This window comes from Bubalus kerabau, chromosome 11 (assembly GCF_029407905.1).
Source record: "Bubalus kerabau isolate K-KA32 ecotype Philippines breed swamp buffalo chromosome 11, PCC_UOA_SB_1v2, whole genome shotgun sequence".
Taxonomy (NCBI): domain Eukaryota; kingdom Metazoa; phylum Chordata; class Mammalia; order Artiodactyla; family Bovidae; genus Bubalus; species Bubalus kerabau.
In genome coordinates, this window is record NC_073634.1 from 101,768,800 (window position 1) to 101,786,238 (window position 17,439).

Sequence of the window (17,439 nt, forward strand, 5' to 3'; positions counted from 1 at the left end):
GTGTTGATTTCTGACAAACATCAACATGAATCAGCCATAAGTATACATGTGTCCCCTTCCTCTGGAACCTCGCTCCGGATTAAGGGATCTATTTAACGACAAGTGGCAATTGTGGATGCCCAACATGTTTCATTATCAAGGAGCCCAGTTTTGAGAGGTCCAGAGTGACACAAGGCGGGGAAGTTGGCAGGGGGCCCAGGGCTGGGCAGGTGCCACGACAAATGTGGTCATACTCTTCAGGGGCCAAAGATTTATAGAGGTCTCCAGGTCCGTGCCCTTTGTACTTACTACCAAGTATGCCAGGTTGCTTTCAAGGTAGTTAGTTTAGTCAGTTCAGTCGCTCAGTCGTGTCCGACTCTTTGTGACCCCATGAATCGAAGCACGCCAGGCCTCCCTGTCCATCACCAACTCCTGGAGTCCACTCAGACTCACGTCCATTGAGTTGGTGATGCCATCCAGCCATCTCATCCTCTGTCGTCCCCTTCTCCTCCTGCCCCCAATCCCTCCCAGCATCAGAGTCTTTTCCAATGAGTCAACTGTCTGCATGAGGTGGCCAAAGTACTGGAGTTTCAGCTTTAGCATCATTCCTTCCAAAGAAATCCCAGGGCTGATCTCCTTCAGAATGGACTGGTTGGATCTCCTTGCAGTCCAAGGGACTCTCAAGAGTCTTCTCCAACACCACAGTTCAAAAGCATCAATTCTTCGGCGCTCAGCCTTCTTCACAGTCCAACTCTCACATCCATACATGACCACAGGAAAAACCATAGCCTTGACTAGACGGACCTTTGTTGGCAAAGTGATGTCTCTGCTTTTCAATATGCTATCTAGGTTGGTCATAACTTTCCTTCCAAGGAGTAAGCGTCTTTTAATTTCATGGCTGCAGTCACCATCTGCAGTGATTTTGGAGCCCCCAAAAATAAAGTCTGACACTGTTTCCACTGTTTCCCCATCTATTTCCCATGAAGTGATGGGAACGGATGCCATGATCTTAGTTTTCTGAATGTTGAGTTTTAAGCCATCTCTTTCACTCTCCTCTTTCACTTTCATCAAGAGGCTTTTAGTTCCTCTTCACTTTCTGCCATAAGGGTGGTGTCATCTGCGTATCTGAGGTTATTGATATTTCTCCCGGCAATCTTGATTCCAGCTTGTGCTTCTTCCAGCCCAGCATTTCTTATGATATACTCTGCATAGAAGTTAAATAAGCAGGGTGACAATATACAGCCTTGACGTACTCCTTTTCCTATTTGGAACCAGTCTGTTGTTCCATGTCCAGTTCAAACTGTTGCTTCCTGACCTGCGTACAGGTTTCTCAAGAGGCAAATCAGGTGCTCTGGTATTCCCATCTCTTTCAGAATGTTCCACAGTTTATTGTGATCCACACAGTCAAAGGCTTTGGCATAGTCAATAAAGCAGAAATAGATGTTTTTCTGGAACTCTCTTGCTTTTTCTATGATCCAGTGGATGTTGGCAATTTGATCTCTGGTTCCTCTGCCTTTTCTAAAACCAGCTTGAACATCTGGAAGTTCACGGTACACATTGCTGAAGGCTGGCTTGTAGAATTTTGAGCATTTCTTGACTAGCGTGTGAGATGAGTGCAATTGTGCAGTAGTTGAGCATTCTTTGGCATTACCTTTCTTTGGGATTGGAATGAAAACTCCTTTTCCAGTTCTGTGGGCACTGCTGAGTTTTCCTAATTTGCTGGCATATTGAGTGCTTCAGGTAGCAAGGATAGCAAAGGGTTCCTACACAGCACTCCGGGCGCCAAGTTTATTACCGTCCCAGAAGCACTGGCGCTAGCCTGAGGTCTGCAGAAGCGTGGGGGGAGGTTTCTGAACCTTATGGCACTCAGTTCAGTCCACTTCAATCGCTCAGTCGTGTCCGACTCTTTGCGACCCCATGGACGGCAACACGCCAGGCCTCCCTGGCCATCACTACCTCCTGGAGTTTACTCAAACTCATGTCCATAGAGTTGGTGATGCCATCCAACAATCTCATCCTCTGTCATCCCCTTCTCCTCCCGCCTTCAATCTTTCCCAGGATCAGGGTCTTTTCAAATGAGTCATTTCTTCGCATCAGATGGCCAAAGTATTGGAGTTTTTCAGCTTCAGCTTCAGCATCAGTCCTTCCTTCTTATGGCACTGGAGGCCACAAAATATCCTAATGGAAGTGAGGAAAGAGCCGTCAAAATTCGACTCTGGTGGGACTCGAACCCACAACCTTTGAATAACCACACCCAGGCCGGCTAGAAGTCCAATGCGCTATCCATTGCGCCACAGAGCCGGTTGCTCGTCCTCCCCCGCGCCGGCATACCTCTGCCTGAAAACCCGCCCTTTTAGCGCCCTGCTAGGTGTGGCGCCGGGCCTTTGCCTCACTGTTTGTCAGTGTCTGGGCGCGGATTCCCGGAATCCCCGCCAGTGGTGCGGTGGGGGCGGTGGGGGGAGTTTTCCCCCCCTCGTCCGGGCGCCCACGAGTTGGGGGGAGTGGGGGTCCAGGAAGAGCCCTTCTGTCTCCTCCCGGCCTGGCGGGGGCGCGCGGCGCGCGAACTACAATCCCCAGCGTGCGGCGCTGCGCCGCGCCCGAGGCCGTCGCGCGCGTAGGGGGCGGGCTGAATCCGGCGGAGCCGGGCGCTCAGAGGCTGCGCGGCACCGGCCGGCTCTGCGGCTCGCTCGCTCGTGGGCAAGGCGCCGGAGGAGGTGTTGCCGGCCGGCGCAGCCGGTTTGGATGGCGGGAGGCGGGCGGAGGAGGAGCGCCGCGGGCGGGCGGAGCCGGGCGGCGGGCGGGGCCGGCCGAATGGCCCGGGCCAGCCGAGGCGCAAAGCCGGCAAAGCGCTGCTGAGAACCTGCTCCGCGCGCCCAGGAGTGGCTGATGCGCGCCGCGTTCCCTACTCTGCCACAGCCGGCGGGCCGTATCTGGACAAGGTGCCCCGCGGCGGGGGCTGACGCCAGGTGAGCACGGGCCAGAACAATGGGTCTCCGGGCGAGAGAATGCTCCCTGTCGAATCCGGGGGAGGTGGCAGTACCGGCTTGGGCTGGGGACGGGAGGGAAGGGGAAACGGGGCGCGCCCTACTGCTCTGTCTCCTTGCCGGGCGCTCTGTTACCCCGGCTTTTTAGGGGCCGGTGCGATCCGTAGTGACCCGGGATCGCGGCTCCGGGCGATCTGGGCATCCCATTCCTTCCTCGTCCACAACCCTGAGCCTTTCGGGACGGGTTCTTGCCTTCTGCCCTGACGGACTCTGGGAGACCACAGTTCTGGGGACCTTGGAGACCTTTGGCTTTGGAGTTGGAGGCGCTGGTGCAGTCCTCCTCCTGGTTTTTGCTTTTCGTGTGGAGGAGAGGGGAGATGGTCTAAGGGTCCAGACCATGTCTTCATCCTGGTTGGAGAATCTCAGGCTACCTCATAGCCGTGACCTTCAGCCCCTCCCCAGGATTAGGAGAGCCTGAAGGCAAACAGCCCAGTCTGCTGTCCCTTGAGCAAGTCTGAAAAGTGCTAGGAATAGAGTCCGAGAGCCCTAATCTCAGCCCTGCCAGCTGTTCCTCTTCCCTTAAGCCCCAGTTCCCGAAGAGTCATCAGAGTGGCTTGCTGAGTGTGTTTGTGGGGGTGCCTTCAAGGCCTTCTTTCTCTCAATACCTTTCTCCTCTGGGCGATCACCTCTCTGGCACCTCCAGGCTCTTACCTGTTTTCTCCATCGCCCCCTGTGGGCCAGCAGAGGCATGGTGCTCCCAGGCCTAAGGGCAGGGACTGAGCAAGGCCCCTTCCCAAGAAGCTGCCTCTCTGGGTGTTGTGGCTTGGCCTTATCATCCACAGAAACTCTCTAGGTCTTTGAGTGGGAAGTCAAGCCAGAAGTACTTAAGTCAATACCAAGCCATTTTGGTTGGGATCCTAGATGTCAGGCGAGTAGACTGTCCTCTGAGACCAATGGTCATTATACCCATTGCACAGAGGGGAAGACTAAGGACTAAAGTGGGAAAGGGACTTGTCCAAGATCATTCAGAGAGTCCTAGGCAGAGATGGGACTGGGAGGCTAGAACCAGGCTCTGACCCACAACCCAGCTCCTCACCTCAAGTCCAGGCCTCTAGCCTGACCCTTCCAGACTGTCCTGGGATGGGATCCAGTCCTCAGCTACCCTACTCCATCTGACCTCACTACACGTGACCATCTGAGACGATAGTGGCCTGGCTGCCCGGGCCAGGAGGTAGGGGACCCAGGCACTTGGGTCCACTGACTGCCTTGTGCCCACAGGCCACAATGCTGCTTGGGGCGTCTCTGTTGGGGGTGCTGCTGTTCTCCTGGCTGGTGCTGAAACTGCCCTGGACCCAAGTGGGGTTCTCCCTGTTCTTCCTCTACCTGGGGTCTGGCGGCTGGCGCTTCATCCGAATCTTTATCAAGACTGTCAGGCGTGATATCTTGTGAGTACTTGGAACAGCCCTTCCTGGGTCTCCTACACTCTTCTGGGTTTAATTTCCCCAAACCAGACCACATGGCCTTTACCAGCACAGAGCACCTGGGCCCCAAAGGAGCAGTCTTTGCTCCGCATCCTTCCCCTTGCAATAGTACATGGTACCTCCATTGCCACGGTCAAAGTGTCTTCCCAGGGTATCTCCCTAACCTGGTGCCCCTTGGCCTGGAGCAGACTTGGGGTCCTGGTCCATACACTGAACACCAGGCATGTTGAGGAGACCTCGGTAAGGGGTCCCGAGAAGATCCTGTAGCTTGTGAGAGAGTGAAGAGGAACCCTATGGGGAAGTCCCTGTCCTCCAGCTGGCACGGGTTCTGGAGCAGACCCTGAATCATGCCCACAAAGAACCTGCTCCACAAAGAAGGGCAGGTATGGTCCACAAGGAGGATATCCTGTAGAAACCCTGCCTGCCACCTGCTCTGCGCCAGACCTTGGGCTGACTCTGGGTGTGGGGTTGAGTGGACAGGGCAGTCCTGGACCTGGGACAGGCTCAGACTGGTCAGGGAGACTGGCAGGGGACACAGAAAACCTGCAGGCTAGCAGGGCCCTGCGAACAGAGCCCCTGGCAGTCTTGTCTTGCTCATGGTAGTGTCCCAGCAGTGTGACCTGCACCCAGAACAGGCAGCTCGGTGTTTGTCAATCTGAGCTGATTGCAAAAGGAGGTGTTGAGTGGCCACCGCAGGAAGGATGGTAGCAGCCCAGAGGTGTGGGGGCGTGAAGCAGAGAGACGGCTTCAGGCCTGGGCCCTGGGAAATCAGAGGAGGCCTCCGAGAGGAGAAGCAGGTATGCTTGAGAGTCACCTCCAGGAGGTGGAAGCAGGGGGTGCCAGTCGGAGGGCATGGCAGCAGCAAAGGCTGAGAGGCTGGGGAGCCAGGAGAGTTCAGGGGTCCGAGGTGGCAGGGCAAGGTAGGGGGATGTTGCCAAAAGCTTGTTGCACAAACATTTGTTGAACATCAATGCCCTGCCTGGCACCGACCGGGGTCCAGGAGCAAGATAGTGAGGCAGGACAGAGCCCCACCCTTGCCGGGCCCACAGGGAGGGAGACCGGACAAATTGCAAACTTGTCCTTTTTTACCAGAGTGGTGAGGGGGAGAGGGATGATCCGGGGGTGTGCCAGGTCCAAGACGAGGAGTTTGGACTTTGGCTTGGTCCCTGGAGTCTTGGAAGGCCATGACAGAGCCGCAGACTCCGAGCAGAGCTTAGAGGGCAATAGGGGTTGAACTCTGGAGTCAGAGGGGACTAAAGTACAAATGTCAGCACTGCCACGTCACCCCACCTTGAAGCCCAGGCCAAGTGCTGGGCACTGGTGTCTTCCTCTGTACCGGGTGGGGAGGAGTCGTCACCTGGGTGCCCGTGTTGTCGTGCATCATCAGTGAACCACTTCAGGTAACGCTGCCCCGCACACGGGTGCTGGGAAAGGGGGTGTCGCAAGCGATCAAACCAGGGTCTCGGGACCCCCTACTCCTAAGTCCGGCAGTCACGGCTCCTTTGCTCCTCCTCCCCTTCCCCAGCGGCGGCACCGTGCTCCTGAGGGTGAAGGCCAAGGTCCGACGGTACCTACGGGAGCGACGCACAGTGCCCATCCTGTTCGCCGCCACAGTCCAGCGCCACCCGGACAAGACAGCCCTGATCTTCGAGGGCACAGACACACACTGGACCTTCCGGCAGCTGGACGACTACTCAAACAGCGTGGCCAACTTCCTGCAGGCGCAGGGCCTGGCCTCGGGCGATGTGGTCGCCCTCTTCATGGAGAACCGCAACGAGTTTGTGGGTCTGTGGCTGGGCATGGCCAAGCTGGGCGTGGAGGCGGCGCTCATCAACACCAACCTCCGGCGGGATGCGTTGCTCCACTGCCTGACCTCCTCCCAGGCCCGGGCCCTCGTCTTCGGCAGCGAGATGGCCCCAGGTGAGCCCTAAAGTGGCAAGGGACAGGCAGGGAGTCCCATGGGACTGTCACAACCCACCTCCAGCCCCTGGGGGAGGCTGTGTGGCTCAGAGGTTAAGGGCATGAGCCCTTGGTGTGGGCTCTTCCCCCACAACGCCCGGGAGCCGGGAGACCCAGGGAGATGGCAGTCCTCTGCCGCAGTCTCCTCACCACAGCACCGTTTTCAGGGAGGTGCTTAACAGAGTGAAGCATTAACAAAGCAGCTGATGCTAGGTGAGCCCTCAGACACGATGGTAACCATTCTTGTGACTCACTTGGCTTCATCTCAATCAGTTCAGTCACTCAGTCAGTCTTGTCTGACTCTTTGCGACCCCATGGACTGCAGCACGCCAGGTCTCCCTGTCCATCACCAACTCCCAGAGCTTACTCAAACTCATGTCCATCGAGTCAGTGATGCCATCCAACCATCTCATCCTCTGTCATCCCCTTCTCCTCCCGCCTTCCATCTTTCCCAGCATCAGGGTCTTCCAGTGAGTTAGTTCTTCGCATCAGGTAGCCAAAGTATTGGAGCTTCAGCTTCAGCTTCAGTCCTTCCAATGAATATTCAGTACTGATTTCCTTTAGGATGGACTGGTTGGATCTCCTTGCAGTCCAAGGGACTCTCAAGAGTCTTTTCTAACACCACAGTTCAAAAACATCAGTTCTTTGGTGCTCAGCTTTCTTTATAGTCCAGCTCTCTCATCCATACATGGCCTCACCTACCTGCCCTGTAAAATGGGAGCAAGAAGCCGCTCCTTGCTGTGCCTCAGAGCTTATGTTGATTGGCTGCCGCGCTGGCACTGACCACGTGCTGAGCTCGGTGCTTCACAGAAGCAGCTCTAATCTTCACAAAGCCTGGTGAAAGCAGAGAGTGTCATCTTGGCTTTACAGAGAACGAGACCGAGGTTCAGAGTGGCGCGAGGCACTCACCCAGAGCCACACAGCTGTTAAGTGGGTGACAGAACCGAGATTTGACCTTGGGCTTGACCCCAGTGTGCCTATTCTCTCTCCCCACGCTGTTGTGACTAATGGGCTAATGTTGTGGGCTGATGGGCAGAAGAGGTTACAGAGATGCTGAAATGAGGAGAGGAAGGAGGCAGCAGAGAAAGAGTGAGAGGGTTGGAAGAAGTTAAGAGAAAGTATGGCTGAGTGGGCCAGGATCGGCCTGTGCTCCGGTTGCTGAGTATCTGGACATCTGTATTGCACAGGGGAGCCTGAGAGAAGGCCACCACCCTCTGAAGAGGCTGGAGGGCTGCCAGCCTCTGACCGCCCCCCGACTCCTCCCTCCTAACCAGTCCCCCACAGACTCGCATCATACAGTGGATAGAAGCGTAAACCTTGAGGTGAGGTAGAGCTGGCTTTGAACCCCAGATCTGGCACATTCTAGCTGTGACTCCCTGCTGTGCTTGGGGCCTCAGTGTTCCTATCTGTAAGATGGGCTGTTACTGGTACCTGTTTCCTGAGTTGTGTGAGCAGGAGCCTGCATGTAAAGAGCCTGCCACATGATCAGCCAGCAGCTCGCCGGAGCCCTTGCTTCTCTCAGCATCCTCCTTATAACAAGTCCCAAGCGCTTCACCCACCTCTCTGCCACACCCAGCCAGCATCCCCTGACACCATGCTCAGCCCCGACATGAGTAGAGGTCCCTGGAACACAGGGCCGGGGGAGGAAGGAGTGCCCTGGCCTGCCTGTGGATCTGTCTTGTTTCCCCTGCAGCTGTCCTTGAGATCCATGCCAACTTGGATCCCTCGCTCAACCTCTTCTGCTCCGGTCCCTGGGAGCCCAGCACGGTGCCCACCCACACGAAGCACCTGGACCCGCTCCTGGAAGATGCCCCCAAGCACCAGCCCAGCCGTCCCAACAAGGGCTTCGTAGGTGAGCCCCTCACCCCCACACAAGGGTTCAAAGATGGCCAAGAGACAGAGCGGGGGCCTCGGGGCCTGGGTTCTTCTGTAAACTTGCCACATGACCTGGAATGAGTCATGTCACATCCCTTTTCCATTCGGGGAAAATGAGCCACAGTCCCCAGCTTTTACTGTGAAGACTGGGTGAGCTGGCGTGTGTGAAAGTGGCAGGCAGTTCTTGAACAGCCTTCGCTGATGCCCGACGCATGCAGGAGCACATGAAGCCCGGGAGCCTGCCTTGTCCGAGTGTGGGCTGGGCTCAGGCCCTCGGCGAGCCCCTTTCATAGTCACCCAGCGCCCGTCCAGGGCAGACCCCTGTTGTGATCCTCCCCCTGCTCTGGGCTGCTTGCCCCCTGCCCCCTCCTCCAGGCAGCCTTCCAGACCCTCTCGCCTCTCTTCTTCTCCGCTCCACAAGCCTGCCTTGTGGACTTCACTGCTTGCCGCATGGCCTGGGGCCGGGGGTTTCACAGCCTGGGCCAAGTTCATGTCCCAGCTCTACTGTTTCCCTTGTGTGACCCTGAACACCTGAGCTGCTCTCTGAGCCTCGGTTCCCAGAGCCGTGAAATTGGGGATGGCAACTGAACCTATGCTTGAAGGCTGGAAAAGGTCCCATGGAGAGCTGGGGTCATTATCGTTTGACCTCTGCCATCAGTGGCTCTTGTGTGCTGGGTGCTTTTGTAAGCTCCTTGAGGGAAGGGCCTCTGGCTGGTTGAGTCTGGTGCCCAGCCTTGGGCTGACATGCCGTGGGCACCCTGTAACACGAGTTATTGCATAACATGTGGCATCACCCCGTGGCATGCCTGACCTCCTGGAACCTCCAGCCTGGTGGGACTGAGCCTCACACAGAGACCATGACGTGACTGTCCCTGGTCCTCAGATCTAGGGGGATAAAGACAGGGTTGCTGGTGCAAAAGCTGCCTCTGAGCCCCGCTGTCTGCAGCTGATACCTCCCACATAGCAGGCATCAGCTCCTCTGAGAAAGCCCTCCCTGGAGCTACCTCCCCTTCCTGGAGCCTGTGTCCAGTGCTGCCGCCAGGCTTTGGCAGGCCCTGTGCTTGCCAACACACAGTGCTCGCATTTCCAGTAGCCTCATCTTCCTGTCCCACTGGGCGGGCACCTCCCTCCTAGGCAAGGCCTGTGCTCATATTAGTCACTGATGTCACCCTGGCCCTGGCACAGAATGAGGGCTCAGAAGAGTGTGTTGAAGGAGCCAGCGCAGGTATTAGAGCAGGTAGTGATGTCTGGGGAGTAGGTGTGCCGGGAGTGGGTGTTAAGTGATACACACCTACCAATGTCTGACTCTGTGCCCAGCCTTGCACTGGCCCCTCTCACACCCGCTCCTGCCTGTTTCCTCAGATAAACTCTTCTACATCTACACGTCAGGCACCACCGGGCTGCCCAAAGCTGCCATCGTGGTGCACAGCAGGTAAGGAGACGGTGCCCTGGTGGGGAGACCTGGGGAGGTGGGACCTGGGGAGGTGGGGCCTGGGGCTCCTCTCCTGCCTTTCCAAGGGCCCATGGAGCCCTCAGCTCTGCCTTCCCAGGTATTACCGGATGGCTGCCCTGGTGTACTACGGCTTCCGCATGCGGCCCGACGACATCGTCTATGACTGCCTCCCCCTCTACCACTCTGCAGGTAGCCTGGGCCTGCCCCCTCGGTGCCCAGCTGCCCCTGAGCCTTCAGAGCCCTACCCCTCCTGGCAGGCTATACGTTGCAGTAGAAACATAACAAGCTTTGGAGTCAAATCTGGGTTCAAATCCAGATGTGGGCATTGACCTTGATGAGACTGGGCACACCAGCATAATTGGTGGGTGTGGTGGTGCCCCACAGGGCACCTGGGCTGGTCTGACCATTCAGTCCATTTCCATGGGTGTGGGCAGCCTGGCTGCTTGGTCTGGGGGCTTTCTAGAAAGACAGATGGACTAAATATAGTTCCTGCCCTTAAAGGTGCTTAGAGTTTAAGTGTGTGTTGGGGGCAGGCTGAATGATGAGAACCCTACCCTGAACTCTCAGGCAAGAAAGGGCATTGAGTGTGGAGAGGGGCAGGGAGCAAGGAGTTCAACTCAAGGAAGAGCCCAACTCCAGGAAGGCTTCCTAGAGGAAGGGCCCCCCAATACAGGCAGATGTGAAGCCAGGCAGGCTACCTCAGTTCCAGCTGGCTGAATGGCAGTGTTACAGCTTTGGGAAAAGGAGCTTGGGGCCAGCTCCAGAGGCTTCAGGGGACTGTCTGAGTAATGTGCACTTGAACCCGTAGGCACTGGGGAGCCATGGAAGGTGTCTGACTGGGGAGAGATGTGACCAGTTAGAGTTGGAGGGCAGGACAGGGGAAAGGGAGAGTCTTTGAGGGGATTGGACTATACAAGAGGAGGCTCTGGAGTATACGATATCTCTCCTTTGTCTGACGTACTTCACTCAGTACTGTATAGCCCCAGGGAACTCTGCTCAGTGTTACGTGGCAGCCTGGATGGGAGGGGAGTCTGGGGGAGAATGGTTACATATATTATGTATGGCTGAGTCCCTTCTCTCTTCACCTGAAACCATAACATTGTTGGTTAATCAGCTATACCCCAGTGCAAAATAAAGTTAAAAAAATAAAATGACATCTTTGGTGGCCAAAATAAACAAAAAGACGAGACTCTGGAAAGAAAGGGCTTCTGTCCCCCTGACCTCCGGGTCCCCCCTCTGCCTTCAGGAAACATCGTGGGAATAGGGCAGTGCCTGATCCACGGCATGACCGTGGTGATCCGGAAGAAGTTCTCGGCTTCCCGCTTCTGGGATGACTGTATCAAGTACAATTGCACGGTGAGTGAAAAGGGAAAGAGTGGAGCGCCCCGTGCCCCCCACCAGCTCTACTCAGGGATGCCCGTCTTTGAGCTGAAGGCAGCCAGCCGTTTACTCGGGGCAGCACTCCCATTGCTCAGATGGGGAGACTGAGGCCCAGAGAGGGAAGGGATCACGCAGCTGGCCCCGGGGATAGGAGGGGTGGGGGCTTGGGAGGGCAGCGAAGGCGGGGCAGCGTCCAGGGCCCAGACTCATGCCAGGTCCGCCCCCAGATCGTGCAGTACATCGGCGAACTGTGCCGCTACCTCCTGAACCAGCCACCCCGGGAGGCGGAGGGCCAGCACCGGGTGCGCATGGCGCTCGGCAATGGCCTCCGGCAGTGCATCTGGACCGACTTCTGTAGCCGCTTCCACATCCCCCAGGTGGCTGAGTTCTACGGGGCCACGGAGTGCAACTGCAGCCTGGGCAACTTCGACGGCCAGGTGCGGCCCAGGCTGGGGACGCAGCGGGCCCATGGGAGACACTGAGGTGGAGGGGAGGGCGGGCTTCCGGCATGGAGTGCGGTTGCGGGAGCCGGAACCCCGCTCGCAGCTCCCCAGGCTTTCCAGTTTGAGGCCCGTGGTGGGAGAGCCCGGGCCCAAGCCTTGGCCTTCGCAGGTGGGGGCCTGTGGCTTCAACAGCCGCATCCTGTCCTTCGTGTACCCCATCCGGCTGGTTCGCGTCAACGAGGACACCATGGAGCTGATCCGGGGCCCTGACGGCCTTTGCATTCCCTGCAAGCCAGGTCTGCCCGAGGGTTGCAACTCGGGGTCAGAGTGGGAGGGGCTGGCTTAGGAAGGGGACGGGGCGGGGATGGTTGGGTGAGTGAGGAGCCCCGTCCTGATCAGCGGCCAGATGTCAGCTCTTCTCTTAGGGCTGCATGGCATTTATTTCTTGATCCATCCATCCACTCAGTCACCATCCCATCCACCCATCAGCCCATTCGTGCACATTGGTGCTGTGGACCCTGGGCCCCGCCCGCCACAGCTCCCCAGCTCTGTGCCTGAGTCCCCTCCTGCAGGTTGTCCTGAGGAGGTGGTGTGGTACAGGATGCAGACCTCTGAGCAGAGCGGGACCTGGGGAGTGCTGGCTTTAGTCAGGCCGTCCACGTTGAGCTTGACCACCCTTTCATTTGTTCAGTGACCAAGTGTTACTGAGAAGCTCCCAGCCCTCGGGGCTCCCGGGCTGAGGGAGAAAGGGGGCATTGCTGGGGGTATTTTAGTATGGAGACCCCAGGGGGACCTGACCACGCCTCCCCTGGCCGCAGGTGAGCCGGGCCAGCTGGTGGGCGTCATCATCCAGCAAGACCCCCTGCGGCGCTTCGATGGCTACCTGAACCAGGGTGCCAACGACAAGAAGATTGCCGGGGATGTCTTCAAGAAGGGGGACCAGGCCTACCTCAGCGGTGGGTGGGCACCCCTCTGGAGGCCTTTGCTGCCCCCTGGGGAGGGGGGAAGGGATTGCAGGGCCCCACACTCAGAGAACACCTCCCCCCAACCAAGCCCCTGGGCCCCCCTGCCTCACACGACTCCTTTCTCTAGGTGATGTGCTGGTGATGGACGAGCTGGGCTACGTGTATTTCCGCGACCGCACGGGGGACACGTTCCGCTGGAAAGGCGAGAACGTGTCCACCACCGAGGTGGAGGGCACGCTCAGCCGCCTGCTGGACATGGCCGACGTGGCCGTGTACGGCGTCGAGGTGCCAGGTATCCCGAGAGGCGGGAGGGGCCGGGCGTGTGTGCGGAGCAGCCAGCGGGGCCGTGGCCAGCCAGCCACTCACCGTCCACTCTGCCGCCCCCCCCCCAGGGACCGAGGGCCGGGCCGGCATGGCTGCTGTGGCCAGCTCCTCTGGCAGCTGTGACCTGGAGCACTTAGCCCAGCTCCTGCAGAAGGAGCTGCCGCTGTACGCCCGCCCCATCTTCCTGCGCTTCCTGCCTGAGCTGCACAAGACAGGTCTGTCCCCCGACCCCCAGCTCCAAATCATGGGTGGGTGCCGGCCGAGGCCCCTTCCCGGGTCCTTCTAGGGAGATCAGCTGGCTGTTGTTCACCCTTCCCCACAGCCTTTCTGGGTGGTCGGCAACATGACCTAGCTGTGAGCTGACACTGCCTCCAGAGAGAGATGGTGTGTCCATTGTTAGTGGAACCAATACTGACTGAGTGTGGTAGTCTGCTCCAGGCACTGTGCTTGGGCCCTGGGGATAGAGACGACAAATCCAGCAGGACCTGTGTGCTTCCTGGGAGTTTCCAGAGCAGGAGGCAGCCACAGGATAAGCAATTGCTAAGATAAAAGAGTGGAATGCAGGTCAAACTGATAGGAAAGGGAACGTGACTTGGGGATGACTGGAAGGCTCCCCTGAGGATGCTCCAGTTCAGCGGGAGACCTAGTGAGAGAGAGAACTCTGTGGGGACGGGAGGCCCCCTGGGCTGTGGGAACAACCCGTGCTGAGTCCCTGAGGCAGGGAGGTGCTTGATTGCTAGGGGCCTGAAAGGAGGCCCCCGAAGCTGGGGCCAGTGAGGCGTGGGCAGCAGCGTGTGGTGGGATGGGAGGGCACGGGGGAGCCACAGGAGGGTTGGAGCAGGGTAGTGACCCAGTCAGACTCATGTCCTGCAAAGCCCGCCAATGTCCGAGGGGCTGCAGATGGCCCCGGGGGACGGGAAGATGAGAGAAGAGCAGGGTAAGCGGTGGGTCCAGACAGACAGCAAGCACCCCAAGGACCAGATGGCCACTGTGACTTCTGCATCCCGGAGGGACAGGGAGGCTGTCAGACCTTAGGCCTCAGACAGGCTTTGCTGCAGAACAAACAGCCCCCAAGCTTACTTAGGGCTCCAGACAGGTGTCTTAGTTGCTCACAATTTGTGAGTTGGCAATTTGGGGTGATGTTGAGCTGAGCGTTCTTCTGTTGGCCCCACCTAGCGTCGAATAGTGCCATCGACAGCTTCCCCGGCTATCCAGTGGTTAAGACTCCATCTTGCAGTGCAGGGGGTGTGTGGGTTCACATACACAGGATTAGATCCCTGATCAGGGAACTAAGGCCCCACATGCCTTGGGGTGTGGCCAAAAAACTAATTTTTTTTTAAGTTTTTAAAGAAATAGTGCCATTGGGTGTGAGGTGGCCTCCCTCATGTGGGGCTCCCAGCTGGTTGGCCCTGCAGTGGTGTCCACATACCTGTCTGCGGTGATGGTGGTGTTCTCTGACCACGCTCTCCAACACGGCAGCCGTCAGCCCCCAATAACTATTGAGCTCTTGAAGTGCAACTAGTGTGACGGGGAAACTGAATTTTAAATTTTGTTTAAATTTACATAGCCACACGTGGCCAGTGATGACCCACTTCAGTTCAGTCCAGTCGCTCAGTCGTGTCCGACTCTACAACCCCATGGATTGCAGCACGCCAGGCCTCCCTGTGCATCACCAACTCTCAGTTTATTCAGACTCATGTCCATTGAGTCGGTGATGCCATCCAACCGTCTCATCCTCTGTCATCCCCTTCTCCTCCCACGTTCAATCTTTCCCAGCATCAGGGTCTTTTCTAAGGAGTCAGTTCTTCACATCAGGTGGCCAAATCTTTTTATTTTATTTTATTTTTAAACTTTAGAATATTGTATTAGTTTTGCCAAATATCAAAATGAATCCGCCACAGGTGTACCTGTGTTCCCATCCTGAACCCTCTTCCCTCCTCCCTCCCCATACCCTCCCTCTGGGTCGTCCCAGTGCACCAGCCCCAAGCATCCGGTATCGTGCATCGAACCTGGACTGGTGACTCGTTTCATACATGATATTATACATGTTTCAATGTCATTCTCCCAAATCTCCCCACCCTCTCCCTCTCCCACAGAGTCCATAAGACTGATCTATACATCAGTGTCTCTTTTGCTGTCTCGTACACAGGGTTATTGTTATCATCTTTCTAAATTCCATATATATGCATTAGTATACTGTATTGGTGTTTTTCTTTCTGGCTTACTTCACTCTGTATAATAGGTTCCAGTTTCATCCACCTCATGAGAACTGATTCAAATGTATTCTTTTTAATGGCTGAGTAATACTCCATTGTGTTTATGTACCACAGCTTTCTTATCCACTCATCTGCTGATGGGCATCTAGGTTGCTTCCATGTCCTGGCTATTATAAACAGTGCTGTGATGAACATTGGGGTACACGTGTCTCTTTCCCTTCTGGTTTCCTCAGTGTGTATGCCCAGCAGTGGGATTGCTGGATCATAAGGCAGTTCTATTTCCAGTTTTTTAAGGAATCTCCACACTGTTCTCCATAGTGGCTGTACTAGTTTGCATTCCCACCAACAGTGTAAGAGGGTTCCCTTTTCTCCACACCCCCTCCAGCATTTATTGCTTGTAAACTTTTGGATCGCAGCCATTCTGACTGGCATGAAATGGTACCTCATAGTGGTTTTGATTTGCATTTCTCTGATAATGAGTGATGTTGAGCATCTTTTCATGTGTTTGTTAGCCATCTGTATGTAGTCATGTATGGATGTGAGAGTTGGACTATACAGAAAGCTGAGCACCGAAGAACTAATGTTTTGAACTGTGGTATTGGAGAAGACTCTTGAGAGTCCCTTGGACTGCAAGGAGATTGAACTAGTCCATCCTAAAGGAAATCAGTCCTGAATATTCATTGGAAGGACTCAGGACTGATTTCCTTTAGGATGGACTAGTTCAATCTCCTTGCAGTCCAAGGGACTCTCAAGAGTCTTCTCCAATACCACAGTTCAAAACATTAGTTCTTCGGTGCTCAGCTTTCTGTATAGTCCAACTCTCACATCCATACATGACTACTGGAAAAACCATAGCTTTGACTAGATGGACCTTGTCTAAGTGGCCTTTGCTGGGATGGTTCCCCTTTGTTCCACATGGCTTTCCATCCTTCAGAGGTCAGTCTGGTCTCAGGCGCCCCCAAGCGGGTAAGGATGGAAGCTTCAACACCCCTTAACTCACCCAGACCGCCCACAGTGTGGCTTCTGCCACATTCTCTGAGTCAGAGTAAGTTGTAAAACTAGTCTAAATTCAAGTAGGCGTTGAAAAAGACTCCAGCTCTTGGTGGGAGAATTGGCTGATGGACATGACAGAGGAGAAGCCAGGGCAGGAAGCTGTAGGCATTTCTGGTATCCATCATACCTGAGTTCAAATTCTTACTAGCTGTGTAACGTTGGCCCAGAGCTGTGCTTCTCTGAGCCTCAGTCTTCTCATCTGTCTAGTGGGGCTAATACTGTTGAGTGAAAGATACAGAATTTATTAAGGGGGAATATGGTAATTGAACTATTTCAGACATGCTGAAATCTTGTGCATCTCAGAATCCATAGGATATGGTTATGCCTGGCCCCCGGGGTTGAGGTGCAGATTACCTGAGATTACTTCTGTACCTGGGAGGTGCTCAGGTTAAAACAAGCCTTCAGGGAAGGCCTGTGTCCTGCCCTCAATCTGCTGTCACTCAAGCACGTGGCCCTGGACAAATAGCTTCCCTTCTTTGGGCCTCAGTTTCCCTTTTGCAAAGAGGGGTGGGTAACTCCACCCCCTCCCCTTTGCCAGGGCTGCTGAGGAGCGGTGCATACTGTAATGGATGAAGCCTTTGCAGACTGTAAAGGGCTGTGTCCCTCCTCCCACGATTCCCCTCACCTGTGTTCCCTCCAGCCCTCCTCCCTGCCCCTCCTCAACCCAGGTGGGCGGATTCTTGGAGCTCGGACCCCTGCCCCACACCCTCTGACCCTTCTCCCACTTGTCTTTTCCCTCCCTCAGGGACCTTCAAGCTACAGAAGACAGAACTGCGGAAGGAGGGCTTTGACCCAACAGTTGTAAAAGACCAGCTGTTCTACCTGGATGCCCGGAAGGGCCGCTACATCCCACTGGACCAAGAGGCCTACACTCGCATCCAGGCAGGCCAGGAGAAGCTGTGACTGGCCCCGAGTCCCTCTGAGGGCCAGCGGATACTGGATCTAGAGCCTCAGCTCCCACCCCGGAGGGGTCCTGGGTGAAGCCAGACCAAAGCAAGCAGAGCCTGGCACCACACACCCCGGGGTGCCAACACCTACCCCTCAAAACTGCCAAGGGACTCACTGCCACCTCCCTGCTCTGCCCTGAGGCTTTCTGTGAAAGCTTCAGATCCACTTTATGTCTTCGAGGCCATGTAGGGGTCTCTGGGCCTCAGGCTGAGACTCAGGTCAGGACAAGGGGAAATAGAGGGTCTCCAAGCACTTTGCAGAGAACAGGCAGCTTGTAAATGGGACCAGGGCAGAAGCCCCCAGACTCAGGAAGCCAGCACAATGGGCAGGGAGGGCCGGCGATTGGGCATCTGAAGAGGATCCAGGCCCTGGGCCCACG

The 17,439-nt window shown here is 56.2% G+C and overlaps 1 protein-coding gene and 1 non-coding gene across 2 annotated transcripts; one reads left to right on the plus strand and one right to left on the minus strand.

The window, feature by feature from the left end:
- Positions 1–2,189: 2,189 nt before the first annotated feature.
- On the minus strand, positions 2,190–2,280 carry TRNAR-UCU (transfer RNA arginine (anticodon UCU)). The gene is given in 2 exon segments: positions 2,190–2,225; positions 2,244–2,280. It is a non-coding gene; the product is annotated as a tRNA-Arg (tRNA).
- Positions 2,281–2,816: 536 nt separating this feature from the next.
- On the plus strand, positions 2,817–17,146 carry SLC27A4 (solute carrier family 27 member 4). Its single transcript, XM_055539208.1, has 13 exons — positions 2,817–2,945; positions 4,242–4,408; positions 5,970–6,364; positions 8,097–8,255; positions 9,641–9,710; positions 9,829–9,920; positions 10,978–11,087; positions 11,339–11,548; positions 11,724–11,850; positions 12,373–12,510; positions 12,647–12,811; positions 12,912–13,058; positions 16,858–17,146. The coding sequence occupies exons 2-13, from the start codon at positions 4,248–4,250 to the stop codon at positions 17,013–17,015; spliced, it is 1,932 nt and encodes a 643-aa protein (XP_055395183.1). The 5' UTR covers positions 2,817–2,945; positions 4,242–4,247; the 3' UTR covers positions 17,016–17,146.
- The last annotated feature ends 293 nt before the right edge of the window (positions 17,147–17,439 follow it).